Source organism: Passer domesticus, chromosome 11 (assembly GCF_036417665.1).
Source record: "Passer domesticus isolate bPasDom1 chromosome 11, bPasDom1.hap1, whole genome shotgun sequence".
In the NCBI taxonomy this organism is placed as follows: Eukaryota; Metazoa; Chordata; class Aves; order Passeriformes; family Passeridae; genus Passer; species Passer domesticus.
Window position 1 is genome coordinate 24,266,197 of NC_087484.1, and position 21,361 is coordinate 24,287,557.

The following is a 21,361-nucleotide window of genomic DNA, read 5'->3' on the forward strand; positions in this document are numbered from 1 at the left end:
AGGGAATTCTGCAGAGAAGGGACTGCACCCCCGGGGCTGTTTGTGGCACTGAGTGGAGCTGATGGATGCTGAGGAGATGATGGATGCTGAGGAGATGATGGATGGTAAGGAGATGATGGATGGTGTCATGGGAACTTTCACTCCCTGGCAATTCCTCATGTCCCAGTAAAAACACCCACAGCTAATTTAAGCCAGACTTAAATCAATCTTTTACCATCATCATTTGTTTCCAAGAGAGAGTGAGCAATTTACTATCTGTGCTTCCTAACAGCTTCCAAAAATCATTTCAAGTGGAGGATTTGCTGGACTTGAACAAATGATGAACCTGCTGTAATGCCAGCAATGCAAAGCTCAGTGAATGTGCTGAGCACACGGGCTGGTGGAGCTGGACCTGGCTGAGGGACTGGAGGAGCTCAGATGCTCTCTGCTTTTCTCTGTACATCTCTGCTCATCTTCACTTTTATTGTCAGTCCCTGTGCCAGGGGCTACCCCAGCTCCTGCCTGCTGTGTGCTTCCCCTGCTGCAGCTCCTCTGGCACTGCCTTCTGGCAGATCCTCAGGAGGGGAGAGCAGGACAAAAGGGTGACTGCAGGATTTGAGGGGCTTAAAAGAGTAAATCAGGGAGTAAATCAGAGAGCTGGTGTTGTGAGGAGGAGGAGTTGCTATGGGCAATGTGCTGTGCTGGGGCTCACATCCTCACAACACTTCACGTATCTGAGTCACCTCAGACAATTTCTGGTGCTTCCACTCTCGCCAGCACACGAATTTCTTCTCTTTTTGCTGAATTGGGCAATGGAAAAGAAGGACCAATCATTTGCTATTTGCACATGTGGGGAGCTGGTTGTCCAACTGCCAAAAATGCAGATTTGTTGAATAGGTTTGCTCCTTGGAGCCCTTTTCCAGAGCTTCCCTCTCACGGATCTGGGTGATGTCACTGATGCTCTCCCTATCTCCCTTTGCCATTTTGTCACTCCTTGCACAGATGGAATCCAGACGGATGAAGGAGAGCATTCCACTGACCTGTTTGTTCAGAAACATGTAGATGACGGGGTTGTAGACAGTGCTGCTCTTGGCCAGGATGGCTGGGACGATGCTGGCTGCAGGGGTGATGAGCCCAGGCTGCCCAAAGGTGGCCAGCAGTGCCACAGCTGCGTAGGGCAGCCAGCAGAGGAGGAAGCACAGCACCAGCAGCAGCACCATCAGCTGCACCATCAGCTGCACCATCAGCTGCACCATCAGCTGCACCATCAGCTGCACCAGCAGCTGCACCATCAGCAGCACCATCAGCACCATCAGCAGCACCATCAGCTGCACCATCAGCTGCACACACTGCTCGCGGCCCCTGCTGCTCCCCTGGGGGACAGAGCACAGCACAGAGGTCAGCCCTGCTGGCACTGGTTGTTTCACAAACAGGACTGCTGGGGCACCTTCCCTGAGCCTTACTGCAGCATCAGCCTCGTGACATGGTTGAGGCAATGGGAAGATGGCAAAGCCCAGCCAGCAGCAGCCAAAGATTTCTTTGTTACAGAGCATCTTAAAAGCTTTCCAGCAAAAAACACATTGCTAAAGCTTACAGACAGCTGTTTTAGATAATCACTAAAAGCACATGTACACCTACTTCACACGGTGCTTGCTTGTCATCTTTATATTAACAATATACAATAAAACATTATTAAGTTTAAACCTTCTACTATCTTGCTAAGCACATTTTCCTGCAGTCTTAAGGTCTATCTTGGCCAAGCCTAAGACTCAAACTATTGTTTCATGTCTTTGCTTGCTGTACTATTGTAAATTTTTCTACCTCCAGATGTGCAGCTCAGCTGATCCTATGTTTCTCTGCTCTTTCTAAGGTTTTCTTTCCCAACTTTCTGAAACTCTTCTTACCTTTACTATTTCCCACACCTGGGAGCTCCCGGGGTGGCTGCACTAAGGGCAGGGCTGGCAGTGTCACTGAACAGCTGTGGCTGCAGAGGAGCTGGGCAGGGCTGGGGTGGTGAGTGCTGAGTGTGCCCCTGACTGCTGGGGCTGTGATGCCTTTTAAAAGTGTGCCTACCTAAAAACAGAGGCCAGACAGAATTAAAGGAATAAAAAGCAGTTATATTTATTGAAGGGCCTTCAGGGCAGACAAAGGTCCCCAGGGGCTACACCCAAAATGGATGATGGATCAAGGGGTTTCACACTTTTATAAGTTTGTGCCATTTGCATGTTGGGGGTTAATCTTCCAATTACAGCTTCAGCTAATGAAGTCATGTACCCCAGGTTTGCCCCCCCAACTCACTTTTGTTTCCATCTCTGGGGCCTGAGGCAGTGAGGTGTCCTTGATTGCCAGGCCTGGAGAGGAATTGTTGTGTCTGCCCACAATGGGAAAGCAGCAGCTCACACTGTGTATGGAGTTTAGAGTTATACACTAAAGAACTGAAGGGTTACAAATATATGGAAAATATACAAGCTAAAATCCTAAGGCATCAGCAGGACCAGCAAAAGTGCTCTGCATCTACAACAGCCTCCTCCAGCTTACTGCAAACCCCAGATCCCACAGGAGTGTCCTGGGCAGGAGGCAAGGAGGGAATGTGCCCTGGTGTGCCCGAGGGCAGCAGCTCCCAGAGCCCCGTGGCCCCAGTCCTGCCAGGAGGGTCCCCAGCCAGGATGGGATGTGCTGTACCCACCAGCCCTGGGGCAATGAATGATGGGGGCTGAGAGAGCTTCCCTCCCTGCGCCCAAGGCAAAGGCAGCATTGAATCAAAGTGATTTACAACAGGCTCCTCCTCTGGACCGTGGGCTCACCTGAGAGCAAATCCCAGTGCATTAAACACTGCTGCCTGTGCCTCAGCTGGTTTGCTGTCAGTGTGTTTTGAAAACCAGACCTTCCAGTGGCTGCTGTGTCGTGCCTGCACTGGGGAGTGCTGCAGGAAGCACGAGGAACTAATTATTACAAGCAGTTTTATGGGGAATCCGTGAGGAGTATTTGAGTGTTGGAAGTCACCTTGAGACTAATTAAAAAACCTAACCAAAACTGTTCAAAAAATAGAACATATCTGTAATTGCCTGCTGAGGGAACTCAAATACCAAGTACTTTATAAATATCTTGTTAATGTGCAAATGAAATCTTTTATGACACTTGTCTGTGATTTAAAAGGAAAAAAGTGATATTTGCCACTAGGCAAATAAAGTTGTTAATCAAAATATTTCCATTAGCAAGAAGTGAATATTTCACTCAGAGCCACCCACAGGCATCAGTAGCTCAGATTTATTCACAGCCATCTCAGACAGAGAGCTCACATTTATCTTCTTCCATTGTTGTTAAGAATTTTGCACATTCTCTGAGTGTGGATTTTTTTATAGTCTGCCACATCTTGGTATAAAACTTCACTCAGGCTGTGTGAGGAAGTCCAGAGAGCTGGACTGGGGTGGAGGCAAGGCTGGAGGCCAGAGAGGGGCTGCATTTTGCACCTGTGTGTTGGTGTTTGAGGCTCCTGACGAGAGGCACTGGAAGGCACAAGCACCAGCTGCCAGGGCTCTGCACCCTGGGACCCTCACAAACAGCACAGGGCTGGGGTCCCAGGGAGCTGTGCAATGCTCTCCACATCTGCAAACCCTGCTGCAGGGGCAGGAACAGCTGCTCTGGGCCACTGCTTCAGCTCAGAGGCCCTGGGGGACTGCTGCTGCTGCCTGTGCCACCTGGGCACTGCTCCCTGCTCAGGTATCACCCTCCTGATGTTTGAAGTGTTTTATCCTTTCCTGGGAAAAAGAGCAAAGCTTGCAGTTTTCAGACTGCTGATGCCAGGGAATGGCTTCATGGGTAAGCAAGGAAAGGTTTCAATTTCCTTGCCAGCAGCAGGATATTATTATTTTCATCCTATGAGGCCAGAAATTTTGAATGTCCTCCCACTTCTGTAGCTGTCCTTGAAGCATTTTTTGCTTTCAACTACAAGGCTCCCCACGTCAGTCAAGGAAAGCTGAGATATTCATATCTGGCACACATGCAGAAAACTTCTGCAAAACTAAATCAACCCATGAACCTTGAAATGTTGCTGCACCCCATCAGCAGATGGTGACTTGGCTGCACCATGTACTGTGGGCTGGCATCAGATCACCCTCTGGAGGTGGGCAAAGCAAAGAGCTCTGTAAGAGTGATGAATGATGCTGTGGGCTTTTAGTTTAATTTTGTCTTTATTATTAGCACTGCATTCATTAAGGGGATGGGACTATTTTGGGGCTGAGAATGACTTATTGCTCAGATAAACATCAGTCTCAGAGGCTGTCAGATTTTAGAGGAGCAAGCAGTCAGCCATAGCTCAAAATAGTCACAAGTTCTTCATTACAAGACAATATAGACCCTCTTGATCCAATGGACCACAAGGTTTATTTTGCATTTCTAACCCATCACCTTTACTCACTCCTGCTGCACTGTGGATACTGTTATCCAATGGGCTGTTAGCACACATACACACAGTTGCTTTTATTATAACATCTAAACTTTTAGCTACTCTATACAATTATACCCCTACATTCTAAACCCTTCACATCTTATTAATACAATTTTTTACTTACTTAAGGCATATTCTTACTTACAACTACAGAAACATAAGTTCATGATTTTTCTGCCTCATGTCTGTGCATTGTATTTTTGCATCAATCCAATCTTCTTCCAAGGCTGCAGATCAAACCCTCCTGTGTCTGTGGACATTTCTACCTTTCCATTTCCCACAGTCTTGGTAACTTCCAGGAGAGCCAAGAGCACAGGTCTGGCCTGTGCTTGCCTTTGGTTGCTGGCCCATGAGGCTGGGCAGTCAGTGCAGGCAGCTCCAGGCTCAGGGGTGGCAGCAGCAGGAGCTCAGCACAGGGGAACCCTGGCCTGCGCTGTCCTCTGCTTCTGGCTTGGTCACAAATTGAAACTTCAGTCTGCTGTGCAAGAAATTTGTTTTTAAAATCTCATTATTTCTGTAGGTTTTGGTATAGAAAAGAGCCATGAAATATGTGTTTTTATAGCCTTTGTTTTTTTTTCACTGGAAATTGGTCTCTGTTCCTTCTAAAATTATCTTTTCAGTTTCCTAGAATTTATTTTGTCTCTGTATCACACCTGCAATGTTGAATGTGTGGCCCAGTGTACTGAGTTAGCAGGACTGGGGACCTGCAGCCCTAGCCCCATCTTGCTCCTCCAGTGTTTTTTTTCCTCTTGCTTCCCATGACTGTTGATTTTTTACTGGCTAGGTTTCTTTGTGTTTTCTCCTGCAGAGAAGCACCTCAAGGTGGTGATTCATCCTGCAGAAGTGATTAATTTGCCTTTTTTTTAAATCTCACTGACCATAACTGGGATTGTGCACAGCCATCCTCCCAGTGCAGGAGCAGAAATGCTCACAAATGGTGGAGTGGCATGGGACTAATGCAAAACACAATAAGGACAGGTTTAAACAGAGGTCACTGTGGACACAGCAAATCCCTGGTTGGTGCTGCTGACTCTGTGCAGAAATAACAGTCATCACTTCACCAGGAAAGTAAAATCTGTGTTTTCAGCACAGCTGAGCCACCTGGGGAGCTCAGCCATGAAACCTCCCTGTGAAGAACTCCTGGATGCCAGGGTTACCTGAGAATCTCAGCTGAGGGACTGTGTCTGCTCTTGCCTTCTTGTGAAACCACCATACTAATTAGAGCTTGGAGAATTGACAGCAGCACTCATGGGACTAAGAGGATGGTTCTTGAGAATCATCAGAATAAGGGAGATAAAGGGGAAAAAACCTCAACCAAAATGTGCATGTGCTGTCTGAAGGTGCCAGCTGAGCCCTGGGGACAAAGCAGAGAGAGAAGGGGCAGCACAGGCAGCCCTGGGCTGTGGCAGCAGCTGGGCACCTCAGACATTCCTGCCTGCTCCTCAGGAGCCCAAGAGCTGTGAAATCAGAGACTCTGCCCTGGAGAGCTCATGGCTGGGGCTGTTTGAGCGTGGGCTGAGGAACCAGACTGTGACCCAGGGGAGATGGAATTCAGCTGCACAGCCTGGGCACTGAAGGTCAGTCTGGTTCCTGCTGAGGAGAATGTGAGAGCTCCTGCCCTGCTTCTAAGAATGGATGAATGTAGGTAGCTGAATTGGATGCTTCAGGGGAAACCCTCAACCCTTTGGGGCTGGGATTTAGAGCATCTTTAAGGTCCTTTCAAACCCAACACAACCCATCTGATGATTCTATGATTATTGAGAATTTCCTTGAAGTTCTGAAGAAGTGGGCATCCATTCAGTGCTGGTTTAACAATATTTTATGATCTGTCCTAATACTAATTTTAAAAAGAATAATATATTGGAGAATAAATAAATGGCTGACACTCCCATGCAGAAATGTTGCAAGAACAAGTTAGATTTTATTTTTAAGGAAGTTTTTTTTCTATCCCTGCTAATATTCAAACCTTTCAATTATGCTTAAAAACCTGAAAATACAGTCATAAAAGCCAGAAACTCGTTACCTGCACTTACAGTGAAGCACTGCCTTTCTCAAAGTCCCATCCACTCAGTGCCTTGCCATGGAGATGAGAGTGGGGAGAGCAAGTGCCAGCTCTGTCCCAGGTCTGTTTTAATGCTTGTCTGTGAGAGGAGAGCTCTGCTCCTGACAGACCTGGGGCTTTTACCCCACCAAACATTGATGGAACAGCCTTGAGCCAGCAGAGCACTCTGCAGGGCAGCACAGGGACAGATGGGGAAGAGCAAAGCTGGAGACCCAAGGTGACACGAGGCAGAGAGCAGCTGCACTGCTGGTTTGTCTCTGGGAACTTCTGCCTCCCAGAACCCCAGCGTGTTAACTACCTGGACTGGCTCTGGAAAACTGACATTTCACCAGGCTAAGCTGCATCATTGATGACAAAACCCAAATTCATTTGTCTGAGTGAAAGACAAACCTTTTGTAGTGCCCTTTGTGCAACACCAGCTAAGCCCTGTCCCTCCTGGCTGGGGCCCAGGCCTTTCCTACATGAAAGAGGACAATTAGAAGCCCCTCTGATTTATTTAGATATAAATATTTCTGCATGCTTTGAGGGAAATGAAGGAATGTGAGGTGGGGGTGATGTTTTGTGCAAGATGTGGAATGGAAAGGATTTGTCAGTGCTCTGAAAGTGACAGAAAATGCAGCACCTTTTCCTGCAGGGACAGAGGAGCTTCCTGCTCTGCCTGGGCTGAAGCTGGGGGCTCTGCCAGCCCCAGCTGCACACCCAGCAAAGCTGAGCTGGCAGGGAGACTGGAGATGGAAACTGGTTTCAAACAGTGGGTGTCAGTGTCAAGGCCACCCCCCACAATTATTCTCAGGGCTGGAACCCTTGCTCAGGATGAGAAGCAAGCCTGTCTGTGGGCTGGGCAGAGCCTTCCTTCCAACCACAGCATTCCTGACTCTGGGTTTCTTGCCTGGCACTAAGGGTATTTTTTATGGATATTGGAACACCTTACACACAGGAAGGAATAAAACATCTGTAAGAAATTCCTTTTGCCTCCAGCTGCTTGTTGGGAAGGATGAAAGTTTGACAAGAAAGTCTCACAGATATGTATGCTTAGCAGAAAGATCTTTGAATGTAGAAGCTGAGGAAGGAATAGAGATGGAAGCAAGTTTTGATACAGAAGAAAAGAATTGCTGAGCCAGTCTTACTGGATAACCAAAGAAACAAATGGTATGTTAGTTAGAAGGGGGTTTTTATGACTCAGAACAAAGGATAAACCCACCTCAAACAAGAAGATGTTTTTACCAAGCAGAAAGATAGCACAGGCAAACAAGTCAGCAAATGTTGCAAGTAGAAAAAAGGTCTCAGAATTTTCCACTGCAAGAAAACTGAAGAACAACTTCTAGCTTAAACTGTAATGTACTAACCTTTAGTGATTGGAGAATACTAACATGAATATGGTAATTGTATTAGTTATGATAGGCTATAGATAAAAGTTAAGGTATAGATTGGTTCTACTGTATTAAGATGCTCGGCAAAGAAAAGTATATAATGCATTTGTAACCCAAACTAAGGGTCTCCAGGCCTGCCTGCAGCTGCAGCTGACAGCTGTAGGCTCAGGCTCTGTCGCCCACGACCCTGGACTGCTCTAACATCTTGCATGTAATAAACTGGGTTTTGGAAGAGCCGCCTGGAGTCCCGCATCTCTCATTTAGGCTCTTACAGCTGCTGAATATTTTAAACCAGAATCCCATGCTTCTTTTGCAGAAGAGGTGTTGGCTGGGGGAGCTGAGCCTGGAGTTGGGCTGCACTCAGGAGGTGTTTGGAGGTTTCTGGGCTCCCCTGCCCTGCCCCATGCCCAAGCAGAGATTCAAGAGCAGATGTCTGTGACCTGCACAGCCGAGGGGCTGCCTGTGGCATTCACATTCTCTGAAAAATCCCTTTGTCCAGGATTTTTCTCCTGGGAAGCTGAGGAGCCTCAGAGAAAAGGAAAACAATTCTTATCTCATTTGCTTCTCCTGTGTTGTGCTCATGTGGAATGTGTTTGGAGATTGTTTACCCACAGGTGATTGTTCCATTGGATTCTGCTGGGAGTTGTTTTCACTCTTTGGCCAATCGGGGCCAGGCTGTGTCAGGACTCTGGAGAGAGTCACGAGTTTTCATTATTATCGTTTTAGCCTTGAGTAAGTATGCTTTCTGTATTCTTTAGTATAGTACAGTATTCTTTAATATAATATAGTATAATAAAGTAATAAATTAGCCTTCTGAGAACATGGAGTCAGATGCATCATTCCTCCCTGCCATGGGGATCCCTGCAAATACAATATGTGGCCCCCCTCTCTTCTGAGGGCCTGTGGAAAGGCAGAGGAATCCTCAGCCACATCAGGACATTTGGATCACTGAAGCTTCACAAGTCCACATAAATTACTGATTTTTCTAGTCACACATTTCCTTTCCCCCTGCCTTTTTCCTGTGCTGTTTTACCTTTGGCTCCCTCAGTTACTGACACACAGTTGCCCTGAGCATCTCCTTGCTTTTGGAATGCTGTGGAGAGCTCCACCTCACTTGGCTGTGCTGTGAAAGGGAACCAGATGACAAATGTGACCATTCATGGTGTACAAAATGTGCTCCAAATCCCACTGATGCTTCTGCCTCAGCTTCAAACCTAAATACTGGGTGTGATCATGTGCCTTAATGAGATGGGTTTGCACCAAAACACCCCAAGTTTGCCTGCTCATACAGAAAGGACACCCACCAGTTTGGGGGGTCCAAACAAAACTTCTGACCCTGGGGCTGTGCTCCTGGTGCTGCCCAGCACTCAGCTGGGGGAGGATTTGCCTCTGGAAATCATCTTTTCTTTTCCTGTAAATGGAGGCTGTGGAAAATCTCCTGTGGTAGGTGAATTAACAAGATTGGTGCTGTGGAAATTTGGCCAAAAGCCCTTAAAGCTGGCTCTGAGCAAAGGCAGGGGTCTCAGGCTGGCAGGGGATCACAGCCCATGCAGGGATCATCCACTCCTGATGGCTGCTGCTGTTTCCAGTATTAACACAGACCTCTGCCAGAGCTTGTAGAGAGGTGAGAGGAAAGAGAGAAGAAATCCATTTCCATCTGCTGTGCTGATGTCTTTCACCTCTGCAGCAGTAATTTTTCTCATTTCTAAGAGGACCTGGAAGGTGCTAGAGGAGTCAGTGAGGACCTTGTGAGATGCAAGGGAGGAGCTCCCTGGCTCAGATACCCTTTGAAGTGCCCAGAGCGTCCTCTCAAGGGTGAACCTCATGATTTAAGATCAAAATTTAAATCTCAGTTCAGTCCCTCACTTGCTCTTATAGACATAGAGGATTGTAAGGAAAGGTCTTGAAGTCACGAAAAGGGGTTAATGCTTAATCTCAAATGCCAGAATATTAAAATAATTCATCCTGGTTGTTTGCAAAGGCTGGAGCACCGAGTGCAGGCACGATGCAGCACTGCTGGGTTCTAGGTCTGGCCTCATTCTTCTCAGTCCCTGTGTCTGAGGTTGGAAGATGTGGCTGGGGTGTGTGTTCTGTCCCCATCTGTCAGAGCTGGGCAGTTCTCTGCTGTTCATGGGGCAGTTTTCTTTATCTCTCCCACAGCCAATCCTCCCTCCAGGAGATCTCTGCTCTCCATGGCCACTGAGTGTCCCTGCAGGGCTGATCCAATTCCAGCATCCCATGGGGAGATGCTGTGCCCAGGGCAGGAGCCAAGCATTCCTACCTGGATACAATCTGAGCCTGGAACAGCACAGCAGCCTTTGCCCACTGCATTCCCAGAGGAGCAGCTTTCTCCTGCCCTGCATTCCCAGAGGAGAGCAGGCCCATCTCCAGCAGCCCTGGAGCTGCAGAGGAAAACTGCAGCCTTGTGCAGGATCCCTGCTCCAGCAGAAGCACAGCTGGCACTGCAGGAGGGCTGAGCCCCCATGGGATGGGACTGTGCCAGCACCCTGACCCACAGGGGGACAGGGCATGTTCTGACTCTGGCAGTGGGGTTTTGTATTACTGCATTTTTATTTTTATATTTTCTTTTAATTATTTTTTTCTTAATAAAGAACTGTTATTCCTAGTCCCATACCTTTGCCTGAGAGCCTCTTAATTTCAAAATTGTAACAATTCAGAGGGAGGGGGTTTACATTTTCCTTTTCAAGGGAGTCTCCTGCCTTCCTCAGCAGACACGTGTCTGTTCAAACCAAGACACCCTGAGTTCCCTGCAACACAGCCAGGGTGCTTCCAGGCCTGGGGGCTCCCTGTGCAGGGATGTCCTCGGGGGTTCTGAATCTGCACAGCCCATCTGTCAGTGAGAATGGTCATTACAGCATCTCAGCACCACTGATGGCCACACTGGTTCCCCTCCTTCTGCACCTTGCACTGCTTCTTTAATCAGTAATGACTGTGGTGAGAGTGTGTTCTTCTCACTGAGGGTGGAGCTCTTCTCAGTTATTCTTATCTGGGAATGCACACAAGGGAGCACCAGGGAGAGCCGGGGGAGAAGGACAGTGGAGCTCAGCCTGGAGGGCACAGCTGCTCCCTGGTGTCCCTGCCAGGCTCTGCCTCCCTCACTGCCTGTGCTTGGACACTTCCAAGGTTTGGGAGCACCTGCGGGGAAATATTGGCACTACAGGAGAAAAAAAATATCACAGCTGCCTTGTTTTCAACCAGAAAAATCCTCAGTGTGCTCATCAGGTGGGTGAGTGCTGTTGGACAAATCATGCTGTGGCACACCCAGCCCAAGGACACCAACCCTGCAGCTCTCTGGACAGGCAGTGCCCCTCTTTGAGCAAATCCTCCAGGGAATCCCAGTATCCCAAAGAGGGGAAGTGTCACCCATTGTTCCAGAGGCAGCACCTGGGCTCTGGCCCTCCTTCACATGTGCTTTGTATTCATGACATGTCTTAGGGTTTTAGCTTGTATGTTTTTCATATATTTGTAATCCTGCAGTTTTTAGTGTATAACTCTAAACTCCATACACAGTGTGAGCTGCTGCTTTCCCCTTTTGGGCAGACACAACAATTCCTCTCCAGGCCTGGCAATCAAGGACACCTCACTACAGACCCCCAGAGATGGAATCAAAAGTGAGTTGGGGGGGCAAACTTGGGGTACATGACTTCATTACCTGAAGCTGTAATTGAAAGATGAACCCCCAATATGCAAATGGCCCAAATTTATAAAAGTGTGAAACCCCTTGATCCATCATCCATTTTTGGGTGTAGATCTGGGGGGCTTTGTCTGCCCTAAATATACCTGAAGGCCATTCAACTGCTTTTTATTCCCTTAATTTTGTCTGGCCTGTGTTTCCAGGTAGTCCCCACAAGGCATCACACGTAGGGATCAGATCTTCCACAGAGGGAAGAGTCCTTCCTGCAGCTCTGAGCAGGGAGCTGCAGCAGAGAGAGCCACGAGCATCCTGAATGGGCAGAGCTCCTGCTGCCGTCCAAGAGGGGAAATACAGAAACATCCCCAGCGCATTTTCACTGGGACTGAACTCAGCTGAAGCCAGGAAAGCCAATTCCTTGGTTTTCCTGAGCGTGGGTGGAGTGACCCGAGGTGATTTCCCTCTTTGCTCACTGACCTGCATGGCCTCTGCTGCTCTTCTGGGCTCAGCTGTCTCAGGACTGATTTTCTCTTCCCTGGTGGCTGAGGTGTTCCAGTTGTCATGATTCCTGCCTTTGGGAATGTGTCTGTCTCACATGCCCAGCCTCAGGTGGTGGTGGCTATTCAGGCTGTCCAGATTAGTGCTGGAGGAGCAGTGTAATCACCCCTTCCCCTTCCTGCCCAGAAGGGAATTGCTGGAACACAGAGCTGTCCTCCCCCAGTTTCTCCTGCCCATGCTGGACGAAGCTGTTTCCTGCACTTGCTAATTGATGTAAGGAAATTAACATGGAACACATCAAAGGCCTCCTTGCTGCACATTTTTTTCCTTTTCCATAACACATGAGGGACCAAGGGGGCAGAGGGCTGCTGAAACCATGCCAAGGTGTTGGCTTTTCCTGCCCTGCTGTGATTACTGCTCCAGGTAGATTCACCCTGATGTGACTCAACCCAGGGCAGGAGTCTGTGCAGAAAAGCAGAATGTTGAGCCTTGCACTGATCTGCTTGGCTGAATAATTTGAAGGCAGGCCCTCAGATTCATTTGTCAAGGAGATAATAGAAGAGTAGGTTGTCTGTGAATTAAAGGGACAAATCCCCAACCACAGTGTAATACAGTGACACAACAGCTGGGATCAATTGTGTTTGCACTGTGCCAAGTCATGTGAGCGGGCTCAGCCAGCCTTGTCAATGACTCTAACTAATGACCATCTAACCCTTGTGCTCACAAAATGATTTATCTGTTTCCAGCAAGCATTTTTAAGGTTGCACATGCTGTTCCAAAACCTGGGAGCAGAATGGTTGTCTGCTGCAGGGTGCATGACTGTGCCTGTGTGCTGGCTGTTTCCAGCTGCAGTCTGGGATGCTGACCGTGTCTGACCAGCTGGTTTGCCCAGACAGGCACTGGGATGCACAAGACACATGATGGACTTTGGACCTGGTTAGCATAAGAGATTTGATAGCAGGATGCCTTGGCAAGAGCAAACAGAACTTTGAGGATTAAATCAAGCTTGCAAGAAGATCCAATCAGACAGGTTTACTGGAAAAAGATTACGTCAGACTTCTGCAAGCAAGAAATATTTAGAATGTATAAGTGTGCTAATGTGATTTTTAACCCAATCATTGTAGCAAAACATTACTACTCTCCCTAAAATACTATATAAGCAGTTGTACTTCACAATAAATTCAGATTTTTTGACCATCACACCGAGTCCCCATCTCTCTCTCTTCATTGCCAATAGACAGGTCCTTACAGGGCATCTTCCCACAGCACCCCTGGGGCTGTGCAAGGTGCTGAAACACAGGAAGGGCCAGGGAGAGCCCTTCATTCTTCAGGACATGGCTGGGGGGTTTGCAGAAGTTACAGACACCACCGAGCTTCTCAAAGCAGCCAGGAGCTTTGGATGAGGATGAATCCAGCCTCCCTGCACTGCCAGCTGCACGCTCCAGGGGTTTGCCCTGGGCAAGCAGCACTGGAACAGGTACCCTGACAGCCTCTGCCCCTGCTCTGGCTGCCAGGCCCTCCAAGGGCTCTGGGCCCTGCAGAGCCAGAGGCAGATTTGCTGTTCTGCTCCTCACAGCTTGCCCAGCCTGGCCTCCCAGGCTCTGCTTCCCTCTGTCATTTCCAAACCTTCATGGATTCTGTCATTGTCCCGCAGTGATCTGAGCTGAGGGATGCCAGCTCCTCTGCTGTGGCACAGAGCAAGGTGCTGTGAGCCCCTCTGGAGCTGCACCCTCAGCTGCAGGAGCAGCAGCACGCTCTCCAGCCCTGCTAACAAAGCCAAGGCATCCCAAAGCATCCCTGCTCCCTGCAGCAAACCCAGCTGGCAGATTCCTGCCTTTCAGGAGTGGGACTGGGCACGGGGGGCACAGCCTCATCCTGCCATGCCTGGGGCACTGTGGTGAAGCCAAGGCAGCAGAGATGAAGCCCCTGGGCCAGCTGTCAGCCAGGGCACAGCTGCATCGTGCCCCTGCTTCCCCAGGAAAGCTGCAGCCTCCTTTTGGCTTCTGCCTGGAGAGCTCTGAAACCTGTGTCAGAGCAGGAGGACTTCTCAGAAATGAGATGATTAAGACTAAAGCTCAGTGTGATTGGAAACGTAGATAGTCCTCATTTTCTAATAGTTGTTTTCAGAATTCAGATTCCTCGTTGGCAGTGTGCTGTAATACATCCCAGCTCCTGTGCTGCTCATTTTAAACTGCTCAGAGCAAGCCCTTCCCTCTGGCCATTCCCTGCCAGCCTCAAACAAGACATGGGAGGAAAAGCAGATCTGCTCCTAGAGCTGAAAATTCTCTTCAAATTTAAGGAAACTGTGACCTTGAAGCAATACAGTGGGAATGGAGCCTGGACTGACTTGCCAGAGTTCAGGCACCCCTGCAAATCTCCCATGGTGACAATCAGGTCAGAAATCAGAGCATGAAAATACAAATGTCAAGTGAAAGGATACAATTTTTCATGCCTGGCTGAAACCAAGCACCCTGATCTCCCAGCAGTTTTACTCCTGTAAGTGGTGCAGATAATCTCACAGGCAGATATCCATGGCAGGAGCTGAAAGCACCATTAAAGGCTCACACAGTGTTGCCTACAATTTAGGGTCCACTAAAAGCATAAACATCTGTCGTTCAGTTCCTTAAATATTAAGCTGGCATGTGAAGCTTATTTTTGTTCATTTTTTTTTCTCTCTCTCCCACACACCCCAGGGATTTTGCTGCTTCTGCACCTTGCTGCCCTGGGGACCCTGGCAGCAGCCTGGGTCAGGAACAGGCACAGCACTGGGCATGGGAGGCAGCAGAGAGGTTTTGGGGCTTCTGCCCCTGCACCTCCCCTCCCTCCTGGCTTCCCAAAAGAGCCCAGGTGCATCCACAGGACCATCCAGTTCTAACTTTTCCTCTTTGTGAAAAATCCCCCTTCCTGGAAGGATAATTTCGATCCAGACTGAAAAATTTTCATATTATTTTCCCATGTTTTGGGGTTTCTGCAGGACCAGGGAGCACAGGAAAGACAGCTCCTGACCTTTAGAGTTGTCACGCATCTGACAGGGAGGGTGAGAGCCCCTGCCACCACCCTGTCCCTCTTCCATGCCACTGTGGTCCCTGGTGGAGCAGTTCCCTTCCCTGCAGAGATCCCATTTGTCACTGCAGGGCTCTGTGCTGCCACCCACCCTGCTCCATGTCCACAGCTTTGCTGAGGACAGGCAACTCTCCTGAGGCCAAATGCAGCATTTCATGTGATGGCTGCATCGGTGGGAAGAGGGTTTAATGTAAAAACCTCCGGCCTGCAGTGCTGCTGCAGCTCCAGCAGAAATAAATGTTCTGCTGGCGCTGGAGAGGGCAGAGCAGAGCTTGTCCCAGCTCTGGGGATCACTCTGACACATCAGACAGAACATTCTGACAGGAAAGCAGGTTTGCTGCTGTTTCTTGCCCTTGGAGGAACTTTGGAGAGGAAGAGCCTCTCTTGCAGGCAGGACCTGCTCCAGCCCCAGCTGCTGTGAACACCTTGCAACAAGCAGCGCCTCTCAAACAGTATTTTTAGCCTTAAAAGATGCAAAACCACTGAAGTCCTGTGAAATGCAGCCCTTGCCTGTGCTCAGGAGACTGGCCCATGGTGGTGCAGGAGAAGCAGCTGTTCCCAGCACAGGGTGAGCTGGCTTTTGTGGGAAAAGAAAGGTGTTTGTAACAGGACAATGGGCTGGGGGTGTATGAGGATTAATTTAAACATCTCCACTGATTTAATTTGCTTCTCCCTAAAGTCCCTGAGCAACAATAGGCTTAAATTAAAGTTTACATCTGCAAATGTGGCTCACAGAGTGATCTTTATCTAATTCCATCTTATCTTTCAGGTGCTCCCTGCATGAGGTTTGGAAAAATGATGGAGCTGGAGCCAGCCTGGGGTGGCTCCCAGGGTGCAGGGACCCAGTGTGGAGGTGTTAAGGGGGTGAATGATCCCTTTGTGCTGGGAGAGTCCTTGCCTGTCACAGACAGGTCCCCAAGGGGGCTGCCATGCTCTCAGTGTCTCCCAGCATCTCCGTGCCATGAGCAGCCAGTGCTGGTCCATCACTCGTGGCTAAAGTCAGATTTCTTCACACAGGAGGAAAAACCTCTGCACTGGCACTTCCAGCTGCCTGACAGTGCTGCCCTGATGGTGTTTGGTACCAAATGTTCCACTGGGATAGCAATATTTAGAGCTACTGTTCCTTATCTTGGCAAAAAAAAGCTCATGGCCTGTTGGAACCCTGGTCACTGAGAATTTTAGATTTTCTGTGCTGCCAAGCACTGACCCCCAGGAGAACACTGCATTGACCTGAGGCCGTGGAGAAGCTTCCAAAATGCAATGACAGAACTGGGATTATGGGTGTGGAGTTTGAATAGAAGTGTGTGATATCACAGGGTGGAAAACTCAGAGTTTAAGGGTTTAGAATATAGTAATACAGATAAAGCAAGATGGAGGTTCAAGGGTGGAGGCTGCTCCTTCTTCTTCACCTTCTTCTCCATGGGTTTGGGTGTTTTTGTGTAACTGGACAGAAAAATCCACATTGCAGGCACAGGTGGTTGGTTATTAGGTTAGAAGTAAAAATAATGTAGGTGTCATTTCATAATTGGACACTTTATCCTTAAAAGACCTTACAGAGAGAGAGATGGGGCTCCATTTTTAGTTTGTTAGAGTGAAGTGCTGCAGAACTCAGGGTTTGTGAGACTGTAACATAGATAAGAACAAATAAACATCCGAGTCCAAACAATAAATTCCATCTCACACATTTAATCCTGACCTTGGCAGAAAATAAGTTAAGACTCAACGATGATCATTTATGGACTGGCTTTGCTTTGTGTCCAGGGTTACCTCCCTCATGTCACGGGTCTGTCTTGCAGTTTGTATTTGTTAAGTTCCTGCTTTGCCTGATCCCACCAGCAGCTTGGTTACATGTGACTATTTTCTTAGCAGCCTTTTTTGCAGGCTTCACTCTCCTGCTCTCACAAGAGAAGCACTGATCTTCAGAAGTCACTGCTCCCACACTCTGCACTGGCCATGCAGCTGCTGGACCTGCTGATAATGCTCACCTCTCTCCACAACATTCCTGCAGATTTAAATCCTAGGACCAATCTCATCGAGGTAGGTAAATCTTTCCTAGTTTTAGTTAGGGGTAATTTGAAGTATCTAGAGTGCTCTGGCAAACTTCCCTCATCTGTGATGCTGCCATAGGAGCCTCTGATGCCTCAGGATTTTAGCTTTTATTTTTCAGATCCTGTACTACATTAGTGCATAACTCCAAACTCCATATAAAGTGTTATGTAACTGTCTTCACATTTTAGTCAGACAAAACAATTCTTCTGGGCCTGGGAACCCAAGGACACCCTACAGCCTCAGGCTCTGAAAAGTATTTTTAAAAAGTGAATTGGGGGGAGCAAACTGGGGGTAAATGACTTCATTAGCTGAAGCTGTAATTGGAGAATTAACCCCTGATGTGTAAATGGACCAAACTTAGAATTGTCTGAAAAACTGGTGCCCATTGTCCACCTTGGGTGCAGCCCCTGGGAGGTGTGACTGCCCAAGGTGAGGCTGTGGAAGGCCTTTAATAAATACCCACTTTATTCTCTTGTCTAGCCTCTGTTCTAGGCAGCCCCTCCAAGGCATCCCCTCCAGCTGTGCACACCTGAGGATGACTTTCAAAGCCCTGGTAGGCTGGAGCCTGTCACCAGGACAGCCACAGGAGAGGCATTTCCAGGGGAGGCAGCACATCTGACAGCAGAGGAGTTCTAAAGGTGGAAAATGGGGATCATGGGGTTCTGCCTGGTTTGGGGTCACAGCCAAAAGGCAGCTGAGGGATCAACTTACCTGTCTGACAGCACAGAGCAGCTTCCCATAGGAACAGACAATGATGGCAAACGGGATTACGAGGCAAAAGATGAAAAGACAGATGATGTAGGAGGTGTTGTTGGCATCCTTGGAATGCCAGTTCACAGAGCAGGTTGTCCCTGCTCCTTCTGGCCCGTAGCTGCTCCAGCCAAGAAGAGGAGGAACAGTCCAGAGCAGGGAGTAAGTCCAGGACAGGAGGATGGCTGCCCATGCTTTCCTGTAGTTGGTGGTGTCAGGCTCTGCTGTCCTCGTCACGGTGCAGCAGCGCTCGTACGAGGGCACAGCCAGGGACATGAGGGAGATGATGCCTGTGTCAAACCAGACCCTCGTATCAGCAAAAAGTGAATGAGTGAAGGCTTTGCTCTGCCTCCCAAAAAATATTGCAAGCTGTGGATGAGACTGATGGCACTGGCTTTGGAAACAAGGCAGGCAAGGACTGGGACTGGAGGTGTCCCCCTGAGGGTGAGAAGTGCTGAGAGCCTGGCCCCACTCACCAAGAGCTGGGGGTGCTTAAACACGTGTCCAGCCAAAGCCAGTCACTAATAAATGCTCATCAATACTTGAGCACACCTGTCTGAATGGATATCTGTGTGTGTGACCTGCAGCAAAATCCTGCCTTCTCCATCAGATTTGGTTCTTGCTGCACCTGTAAAATTCGAGATTAATATCTAGACTTGCCCAAAGTGTGGAGCTGATCTGGTGCTCCTCTGCCAGCTCTGCAGCCTTCTGAGCCCTTCTTGGCAAAGTGCAGCCCCACAGGGTTTCATAAGGATTTCATGCTGTGCATAATGAAGAGCTGTAGATCAAACCCATGTCCTGAAGCCCCCGTGCCAGCAAGTGCCCCCTTGGGGAGCAGGCAGCTCGTGAGCCTTTGCAGGGACAGTGCTGGGTCTCCTGCAATTGGGGTACTGCCAGCAGACACCAAGGGGGCAATAAAACCACCAGCAGCAAATCAAAGGCTTCTTTAGCATGCAGAAATGCTGGAGAGGAGGTAATTTCTAAAGCTGCTACAAGAGTTTTCAATTTCCCTCCACACACCTCCCAGGCTGCATTGTGGAAGCGATGCTGGCAGTACAAGGGGATGTTGCTGGATGCTGACACACTCCTGCTAAACTTTCCTTGCCAAGTAAAGGTTTTACACGCACAAATTTGGCTTTTTACCCTGTGTAACTTCATGAGGGAAAGAGATGGCAGCAAACAGCTGCTGCAAATATCTCTTCAGAGTGTGCATAAGCAGTGTCAGTGTCTCCTAAGTGGCTGTGGGAAGCCTGGATGCCAGGCTAAGCTGTGTTCCTGGGATCAGAGGGATGCTCTGCTGGCACAGCCTCTGCTCCATGTGAATGCTGGCTGGGGAGAGCCCCACCGATGCGTGTGCAGTGGTACAGCAGGCTGGGAGAGATTGTCAGCGCTGGGAAGGCTGAGAACACGAGCTGCTGTTCTGTGTAACACGATGCACACTGCACCTGCCGGCCCCACAGCCCCCATGCGTGCCCGGCTGCCAGCTGCGGACAGGGCTGGCTAAAGGTGCCAGGGCTGCTCTTTCTGCCAGCCTGTCCTCCCGCTGGGAGCTGGGCTCAGGGCTGGAAGCCAGCAGATTTCCAAGGAATCGTGGCTGTGGGGGCTCAGGGCTGCCCGCGCTGAGATGGGGCACTCAGGGACAGGTTTAGTGGTGGGCTTGGCAGTGCTGCGGCAGCAATTAAACTCGATGAGCTAAAAGGTCTTTTATAAACTAAACGAGGCTGATTCTGCCCCGTTTTCATCCTTTAAAGTTTATAAAGCTCTTCCTCATCCGCTGGAAACACGCTGTGGAGCCTGAATGAGGACTCACACCTATCGCTGCCTGGGCTTTTCCCAGCAGAACAACCACAAAGCTGGGGAAGTTTCCCACCACAGCTGGGGAAGCCTGCCCCCAGCGCTGTGCTCCTGGCGTGCCCGGTGTCCCCTCCCCAGGCGCAGCCCGAGCTCCATCGCAACCCCCGGACCCGAACCCACCGCCCCTGCGGGGGTCCCTGCCCTCCCTCCCCTGTCCCCCGGCGCTGCCGAGGCTGTCCCGTTTGCTCCCCGGAGCTGCCGAGGCTCTTCCATTCTCTCCCTTGAGCTGCCAGGATTGTCCCGTCCCCTCCCGGCGCTGTCCCATCCCCTCTGAAGTGCCTTAAAATCTAAGTTCTGGTTATATCCCACCCTCCAGCAAGGAGAGCACTCTCAGACATTTTAATGTATTGATGCGCTGACCTAAGAGGGAAAAAACCCACCCACACTGTTCTACTCACAAGGGAATTTTTCTCTGTGTTTGCAAATAAAAAGTGAATTTGTCCAGTTTCCTGCAGCATGGTTGCTATGAGCAATTAGTGCTGAAAAGGTGAGTGTGAAGCCTGGCATCCCCTCTCTTTTTATCAGTTGTTCATTATGAGGAGGAGGCAGTTCAGAGTATTTCTGCCTGTAATGAACTTCAAGATATTTTTTTTAAAAAAAACAAAACCCCTGCACTTTGGGAAATCTGGCTGTTTCTTGCCTTCCCTCTGGGCTGCTAAGGGGATGGACAGGGTTCAGTATGATGCTGTTATTTATCAACATTTCTGAAGACTAAGAATGTAGCTGGGCAGGGTATCTCAAGAGGTCAGTCACCTGAAACTCTGCACTTTAGGTAAAAAATCAGGATGGAAAAACAGACCCTTCACCAACTTTGCTGCACTGCTCTGGACGTGCCCTTCAATGTCTTTCATGGAGTGAGGGGCCCAGAAGTGACACAGGATTTAGTGAGGGGCCCAAAACTGACACAGGATTTGAGGTGCATCCATCCAGGTAGTTTTTAACGCAGCGAAGAATGTGCCTGTCCAAGCTGCGGGCTGCCAGTTTTCCCAGCAGAACGCTGTGGGATGTTTCAGACCATTTACTGAAAATGTGTCAAGAAGTCGTTTTGATAAGGCAAAATTGGTTTGATCACTTGGAAAATCGTATCACTTACTATTTGTTGTGGTGGCAAAAGGACTTGCCAACTCATTTGGGGGAAAGGTGCTACAGTGTAGTACCTCTGTCTTCTTGATCATCTGGGAACTTGGCTGGAATTGCCCAGCTGCTGCTGAAACTGATTTCTCCTGTGAAAAAAAGGGATAGGAATTGCCTAAACCCAAATGTAGAATCCGAAGCGATTTAGTTACGTTTCCCTCGATTTTAGCAACGGCCACAAGATGGCACAGGGCCGCTCCGAGCAGGATGGGACTTGGATCCCTGGGGAAAAGGGTTTTCCAGGGCGCCTGGAGCAATGGCTGGGCTCAGCGCTGGAAATGAGCCGCGGGCACGCGATGCCCGTGAGCCGTGCCCTCAAACCGCGTGTGCGACAGCCGGACCCAGGGTCACCTGTGTGTTTGTGAGGGTCCCAGGACGAGGGAAGAGATGAATCTGCCTCCATGTTCTCAGAAGGCTGCTATATTATATTATATTATATTATATTATATTATATTATATTATATTATATTATATTATATTATATTATATTATATTATATTATA

General features: G+C 49.0%; 1 protein-coding gene across 1 annotated transcript; it reads right to left on the reverse strand.

The window, feature by feature from the left end:
- Positions 1–809: 809 nt before the first annotated feature.
- On the reverse strand, positions 810–20,899 carry LOC135278596 (uncharacterized). The gene is made up of 4 exons (XM_064385163.1): positions 20,882–20,899; positions 17,832–18,308; positions 15,163–15,235; positions 810–1,540 (listed from the first exon to the last, which is right to left on the reverse strand). The coding sequence occupies exons 1-4, from the start codon at positions 20,897–20,899 to the stop codon at positions 810–812; spliced, it is 1,299 nt and encodes a 432-aa protein (XP_064241233.1).
- Positions 20,900–21,361: the final 462 nt, after the last annotated feature.

Excerpts from the sequence above, each read along its gene's own strand:
- LOC135278596 (XM_064385163.1), bottom strand. Across the intron at positions 15,236-17,831 it reads TGCTCTGTGCTGTCAGACAG|CCATCACATGAAATGCTGCA; the intron begins GTAAGTTGATCC and ends CCACCGATGCAG. Across the intron at positions 1,541-15,162 it reads AGCTGTGGACATGGAGCAGG|CTTTTAAGATGCTCTGTAAC; the intron begins GTGGGTGGCAGC and ends TTTGCTGGAAAG.